The sequence below is a fragment of the Mus musculus genome, chromosome X, assembly GCF_000001635.26.
Source record: "Mus musculus strain C57BL/6J chromosome X, GRCm38.p6 C57BL/6J".
NCBI lineage: Eukaryota > Metazoa > Chordata > Mammalia > Rodentia > Muridae > Mus > Mus musculus.
In genome coordinates this window covers 5,668,613-5,676,653 of record NC_000086.7, presented here as the reverse complement: position 1 = coordinate 5,676,653, position 8,041 = coordinate 5,668,613, and the positions used below count along the sequence as shown (strand labels likewise).

At 40.8% G+C, this 8,041-nt stretch overlaps 1 protein-coding gene across 1 annotated transcript; it reads right to left on the bottom strand.

Moving 5' to 3' along the window:
• Positions 1–5,627: 5,627 nt before the first annotated feature.
• On the bottom strand, positions 5,628–7,587 carry Btbd35f7 (BTB domain containing 35, family member 7). Its single transcript, NM_001085523.1, has one exon. It carries the CDS (start codon positions 7,500–7,502, stop codon positions 6,006–6,008), a length of 1,497 nt encoding a protein of 498 aa, NP_001078992.1. The 5' UTR covers positions 7,503–7,587; the 3' UTR covers positions 5,628–6,005.
• Between the last annotated feature and the right edge of the window lie 454 nt (positions 7,588–8,041).

Below are 8,041 nucleotides of genomic sequence, written 5' to 3'. Positions count from 1 at the left end.
CAAACTTTGCATATACTTGTCTGATGACAAGGTGGTCTTCAGATTTCCAACACCTTTTTCATCTTTGTGGACTGCAACAAACTTCTTTCTCCTGGGCTGGTTCTACTCCTGATTAGCAGCTTTTCTCGAAGATATCCCATGGTTCTTGCATCTGGAACATCTTGGGATCTCCAAGGTAACTTCAATGTTATAGTTTCTTGTTTCAATGCCTGGGATCATCAACACAAGATCTTCTGGGCTCTTCCAAAGGGCTTGATACACATCTCCAGTTCTGTCCTCTGTAGCACTCTAGGCTATGATTGATACCTCTCCATTGCTGCTTATGTTCATGGTGATCATCTTATGGTACTGGCTTCTCCAATATGCTGAGGTTTTCCTGCTGCGTCTAGGATTCACCAATAGCCTCTTATAGGCTCTTTTCATGATGCTAAGCCTCAACAATTTTGCATTACCCCTTCAGTCTTGGGACATCAACTGCAAGTGAGGCTGTGCCTTCACCAATGGCCTCTCACAGTGCCAAGCCTCAGCTGTTTTCCACAACCCTTTTATACATTTAAAACCAGTACCACCTGGGTGACTCTTACACATTACCAAGTACAGCTGCAGCACAGGTACAACATTGGCTATCTCTGGAACACAACATCTTTGTGTTCTCAGAAAACATTTTCCAGATTTCACCCAAGTGATGCTGGTCTCTTCTTAATCATTGCTAATTACTTAGACCAAGCTAACCAGCATCTATTGTCCCAGTAGTCCATTCTATTAAGGACTCTAAAGCCAGAGCCACATGGCTGGAGTTTCTGAGTTCTGTTTCTTGCTGGGGCTGGAACACGGTCCCTTTGTTCTGACATTATCGATAGCTTCTTATTTTCCAATTCCTTTACTGCATAAGATTGGTTATCCTGGAACTTGTTCTTTAGCCTTGAATTCAGAGATCTTCTTGTCTGTGATGGTTTGTATATGCTCAGCCCAAGGAGTGGCATTGTTAGGAAGTAAAGTCTTGTTGAAGTAGGTGTGCCACTGTAGGTGTAGACTTTAAGACCCTCATCCTAGCTGCCTGGAAGTCAGTCTTCCACTAGGGGTCTTCAGATGAATATATAGAACTTTCAGCTCTGCCGGCACCATGCCTGCCTGGATGCTGCCATGTTCCTGCCTTGATGATAATGGACTAAACCTCTGAACATGTAAGACAGCCCCAATTAAATGTCCTTATAAGTTTTGCTTTGGTCATGGTGTCTGTTCACAGCAGTAAAACCCTAACTAAGACAGAAATTGGTACCAGGGACTGGGGTATTGCTGTGATAGACCTGACAATGCTTTTGCTTGGAAGAATGTCTATTTTGGGACTTTGGATTTGTAAAGCAATGAAATGCTTTAAATGGGGCTTAATGGGCTATCCTAGTAGGAATATGAGGCCTTTGTTCTATCTCAGCAGTAACTGCTCAGCTCTTAAATTTCAGCCTGCTAGTAGAAGTCAGCAGGAAGAAAAAGGGAAACTTTGAAAAGTGATTATAACGTTTATTACTAAGTTGTAAAAAGTTACCTATGAAAGCTCTCGAAGAAAAGAGGGGAAAGCAGAAAGATACTAAGCAGGGAAAGGGAAATTTTTCTCGCACTCTTTTCATTGGAGCAATAAAATTCTATTGAACCAGAAGAGAATAATGTTTACAGAATGAAAATTTTACATAAGCAAATATGCATAAATTCATGTACAGATTCATGAATGCACAATTTGTATATTTCCATTCAAACTAGTTTGGTCCAGCTTGTGTACATTCTCACAATTATATACTTACACACACACACACACACACACACACACACACACACACACACACACACTTACATATACATACACTTTTGGAACAAAAGACCAAGCAGCAGGGCAGAAAGAACTCACTCATTATGGAGGAAAAATGAGCTCCAATCTTTATTGCATAGAGAATGAAAAAGCTTCTACCCTTTTAATGCTAAATGAATTAAACCTAAGTTTGTAAGAAAAAAGCTTTGTTCCTTTTAATAAGACTAACCCTACCTTATTCTAAAGAAAAGACCTGTTCTGTCCCATGGCAAGGAGAAGCCTGCCTGCTCCTTCTGCTCTCTCTGAGTAGTAGAAAGTCTGGTTACTATCTAAGAAGCAATTAACTGGTGACACATGGGAGACTGACAGAGTTCTCTTTGTAGTTTTGACTATCAGAAAAGAATCTAATAGCAGTCCCACTATAAAATGGCTTTTAAAATCACTGATACAATTTTAGGAATTTTTATAGGATCATCTTTAAGAATTAAGAAGTCATATACATGTCTATATAACACTGCAACAAGACAGTACATCTTCCTAAATATGCAGAGATCTGCTCAAAAAGGGATAGGCTAATACCTAGTGGTTGTTATATATGTTTAATAATAACAAGAAAAGCATATTAATAGCAGGAATCTTTCCTAAAATGATTTATTTTTGGGCAATGCCTGTCAGAGCTTTGTTGTAGATACAATCTAAAGCTAAGTCATTTCAGGAATATCACCTACTACCAATTAGCTTGTTCTATGATGGCTCATGACAGTGAAAAAGTTGGAAATCAGAATGCTAGAGATAATGTAACAGAACAAGGGGTTCATGTTACAGATCCTGCAAGCAGCTTTGGCCATATGGCTCTGGCTTTAGAGAATAGAAGGGAATACTGGGACAATTGTTGCTGGATAGCTGGAGCTAAGAAATTAGTGGTGATAAAAAAGAGACCAGCATCATTGAGGTGAAATCTTCTGGGAAGTGTTTTTTGAGAAAAGAACAAATAAGCTATGTTCCAGAGATAGCCAAGGTTGTACTTTGTGCTGCAGCTATACTTGGTAATGTGTAAGAGTCACCCATGTGGTACTGGTTTTGAAGCATGAAGGTGTCATGAAGAGTAGCTGAGGCTTGGAACTGTGAGAGGCCATGGAAGGCCATTGGTGAAGGTGCAAACTCAGTTGCAGTTGATAGACTAGGACTGAGAAATGATGCAAAGGATTTGATGTCTGTCATCATGAAGATAGCCTATGAGTAGCATTGGTGAAGCCTAGATGCAGTGGAAGACCCCAGTGTATTGGAGATGCCAGTACCATGGGATAATCACCAAGAACAGCAGTGACAGTGAAGTGGAATCAACTTGTGGTTAGAGTGCTATAGAGGGCATATCTGGAAAAGAGACACTAGCCCAGAAGATCATGTGTTGATTACAGACATTGGGATCCCAGACATTGGGAAACATAGGATGGAATGTCTGAAAAATATGGAAGTCTTGGTAAGTCAGGGAGGAGGCCTGGAAAGCTTAGAGATCTAGTAAGAATGAGAAGCCTCGGAATATGGGGAGGTCTAGTAAACACAGGCATCCTAGAACCCAAGGAAGACCTGGCAAGCATGGAACAACGCTTAATAAACATGGGAGGCCTGATCAGCATTAGGAGCCTGGCCAATATGTGGAAATCTATTAAGCAGCTGAATCTTTGAACATAAAAAACAACATGGAAAGCATTGGAGGCCTAGAAAAAATGGGAGGCCTGAGAAAATACATCAGATGCCTGTTAAGCCTGGGAGGTCTGGAAAGTTTAGCAGTCCTGATAAGGATGACAAACATCCAAGCATGGGAAGCCTAGTAAGCAGGAGAGTCCTAGAACCCAAGGTAGACCCAGAAACACAGGAATCCTAGTAGGGACAGGAGGCATGAAAAACACAAGGGAATTGTTAACTTGAGACTCCTGGAAAAGGAAGGAGGCCCAATGTAAAGGAGAAGCCTGGCAAACTTTGGAAGGACTAGTGAACATGGGAGTACCAGAACCCGTGCAATCACTGGAAAGCATGGGAGACCTAGAACTATTGGGAGTTCTGATACACTTAAGAGCCTGGCAATCTTGGGAGTGGTAGAAAGCTTAGGAGGCCTAGGGAGCATAAATAGCCAAGCAATAATGGGGAGGCCTAGTAACTATGGTAGTCCTAGAACCAAAGACAGACCTGGACATCTTGGAAGGACTAGTAAGGATGTGAGTTCTGTAAATGTGAGAGGCCTGGTAAGCAAGGAGGTCTGGTAACTAATAGAGTCTTGGATGGCAGGTTAGGCCAGGTGTACAGGGGAAGCCTGGTTAGTATGAGCAGCTTAGTATACATGGAAGCTCTCAAAACCATGAAAAACCTAGAAACCACTTGAGGCCTAGTAGCCAAGTGAGGCCTAGTAATCATGTGAGGCCTGGCAAGCAAGTGAGTGCCATTAACCAAGGGAGGCCTGGAGAGTATGGAAGGCTTTGTAATCAGGTGGATCCTAGTACCCTGGTGGCTGTGTGAGTATGAGAGGGTTGGTAAACACTGGAGATGTGGTAAACGTTTCTAGCTTCCTTAGCCTGGAAGGACTGAAAGGCTTTTACAGTACCTGGCATGCATGGGAGGCCCAGTAATGGTGGGTAACTGGAATATCCATATGAGCCATGGTGTACATGTGTGTACTAGTGGACATAGGTGAAGCCTAGTCAACTTAGGAGGCATCATGAGCACATGAGGCCTAGTAACCAAGAGAAATAAGGTAAAGACCTTGAAAGGACAACTCTCAGCTTCATCTAGAAAATAAAATGAAAACTCAGGATAGCTAAAACGATCCTGAATTAAAAAGGAACTGCTGGGGACTCCATTCCCAGTTCAAATTAGACTACAAAGCTATAGTAGTAAAATCATCATGGCATTGGCACAGAACCAGCCACATTGAACAAGGGAACTATTTATGGGACTTTCAAAGTTGGATACAGTGAATTTTGTACCATGCCATGGTTGTGAACCTATGAAGACCAAAGGTTGTTAGGTTATGGCTTAAAAGTGGTGTGTTCCTGTATCATGTTGACAAGAGGAAGAATTGTGACAGCATCTACAAACATGTGAGAGTCCAGTCTCTGGGAATGCCTGTTGGAGGTTATCTTGATTGCATAAAGTGACTTGGGAAGACCTACCTATCCGGGGTGGCACTATTCCTTGACTCTAATCTTGAACTCTACACAACGGAGAAAGTTATTGATGTACTTGCATTAAGGTGATCTCTTTCTACTGTAGGTGTGATGTGACCAGTTTCTTCAACCTCCTGCCGCAGAAGCCTAGAGACTCAAAGTCTGAGATAATTGAAACTGTTGCCCCTAAGGTGATTTCATAAGGTCTTTTTAAAAACATAAAATCACTGCAACAGTAAAAGAAATTAAGGCAGAGAAATTGATCAGTATACTATGATACAGCTCATACCTTGATAGCAAATGATAGGTATCATGAAGGCCTATTTTCCATTTCCTATCTTGTTTATCCCTTTCAAAAATTGGATTCTTGGTATTTACCCTTACATCAATACATAAATATATTACATAAGTATATATAGTTCTATGTAAATATATTGCATATATAATTCCCTTGCTTATCCAGGATAGGGCATGAAATTTAAGTATAAGATAAATGTCTGTATGTGTGCATATATAGTTAGTTAGACATAGTCAGCAGTAAATGTTTTCCGAACACAAACGACATTATTTAGTTATTTGAAAGCCCACACAGAGAGTAATCTCAAATATTCCCTTTTAACCAATGATTTACGTCTTATAATAATGTCATAATGAATGCATTGGTTCACAACAGTTTCAACAATGGCATGATTTTATTTTGTCTCAATTTTAGCTAGGGCCAAATCTACTTAACAAATTGATTGAGATGTTTTACCTTGCAAATATAGTCTCTTCTTTCCATTCCAAGCTTGGATCTCGATGGTAAATTTAAATCAGAAGATTAGGTTTATTTGATTTGACAAATACTTTGTTGGAAGTAAAGGTTTTCTTCAGAAATACATGGAAATAAGGTGATGGAGGGAAGCAGTCACTTCTGGTGGTACTAGACTCCAAAGAATATTGAACTTGTTTTTGGTCTTCTTCACTGTAGTCATTACACAGCCTTCATATTAAATGAACCATTCAATACTTGTAAAATGCTTAGAGTCTAATAATTGATAAGATTACTTGTTTTCTGCATTTCCTAGGTTTACAAAAAGGAAATTGCAGAATATACACATAGGGAAGGTTAGAACATCACTATCCAATTTCATTACAATTTGCTCCTCCTTATATTCAAAGGTGAGGATTTTATAACCTGTTGTCTTTCTGAAAGTTACTCTTTTGTTGGAATCAAAACACACCAAAGTTATTCTGAATATGACATTTCGGATATGGTTGTGGCAAGCAGAACCATCACACCTCTGACACCGTTGCCTTAAAATTACACACTGCCTGGTAAAGGTCACACGTAAAGGAAAGCCAAGTCGTCCAAATGACCACTTCCAAGTATATCTTCCATCCTTGGGGATCATTGTACCACACCTCATGGTGCATTCTTCAAGTTCTTGTTCATTGATAACTTGTGGTCCAATTACCCCATATTCTTGTGTTCGCAGCAAAGTCAACCACTGTTGTTTGTAAATGGGTGACAACCATGCCATAGGTATTAGTCGATCTTGTTCAAGAATAGTTGTGGAAGTCAAGTCACAGATGATGTGCTGAAATCTCAGCTTTTTAAACACTGGTTGAAATATTAGTCCTTCTTCACTTTCAAGAAAACTGATGTTATCAACATATGCCATGTGGGTGGAAAGCCAGTTGTTTGCGTGTTGTAAAAGCTGTTTCATGGTTCCGTTCCAGCATGGATTAAGATAAAGGAACATCCATATTTTTAGTGTGGTATATACATCAATCTCCTTTTGCATGACTAGTAAGTCAGAAGACAGTGCTAGAAGATACATCAACTTCAAGTCTACTTCCTTGTAAAGTGCCACACTTGGATGTACCATCAAATTGCAAAGAAGCCATTCAAAGCATCTCGTCTTTACAGCTTTTAATCTATAGGTTTCTGCTGCCAAATAATAGGAGCACACAGTGTTCCTGTTGATAGTTTCTTTCATGATTCCTTCACACTGCTGAATTACTCGATCCACCCGAAGCAGGCATGCTGCTGCCAAAACTTGAGGAACTTCCAGAGGTGTTATTGACAAATCCGCATCCCTGTACAAAGCACCAAACACAAAATGCAGAGATCGGGTATCAATATCCTCATTCTTAATGATCAGATTTATAACACCATGGTGTGATTCTCTCCAAGTACCTTTGAGAATGTTAGCAAAGTAGCCTGACTGACATAAAAATACTTTGTGTAAACACCATGTTCTTCCCAGAGCACGGATTTTAATGTCGCTATCATGCCCGTCCAAAAATAAGTTTTGATAAGCATCATTAGATGAGATCTTAACCCTTTTCCAGTAGATGTAGTTGAGAACTTGATGTGGATACATTCCCTGGTTTTGAGGTCCATGAACATTAGAACTTGTTGCCAACTCCTCCAAACTGTTTCTTTTTCGCTTGCGACTGCCAGGAATGTAGCTGGCACCGGCTATGGCTTCTGGCTGTGGCTCTAACAGACTGGAATCCCTGCAACTCAAGACCCTGCTGACTAAAAGCCCCATTGATGAAAATTCCTAGAACAAGCTCTCGCAGAGGCTTCTTGGTTGAGGCATTGCTGTAGTCTGCCAGTCCTGCCTAGACTTCTCTGGGTTTCTCTACTACAGATTCTGATGTCACAGAGAAGGCAGGGCATTCTTCATTGTCCACATGTGTGTTGCCTGAGCACAGGCCCCGCCTCCTGATAGCAACCCCTCCCTCTCCCTACTCCTTCCCCTTCCTCCCTTGCACATTTGCCCCACCATCCTCCCATCTCCCTTCCTCCCTCCCTTCCATTATTCCTAAATTCCTTCTTCCTTTCCTTTTCCCATTCTGCCACTCCTTTCCCCTCACCTCTCCCTTCTCCCACTATTTCTAAATGGGCCACACTATTTTGCTGAAGATGACCTCCATCAAACTGGAGAACCTAGTTCACCTAGTTTTTCAACCTTGCCAGCTGAATTTTCTTTTCCTTAAAGAGAACAACCAGGCCAAATTCATCCTGATGTGTGTTTAAGATTGTACATATCCCAACCCTTGACCCTTGACTATGAGCACTCAAATG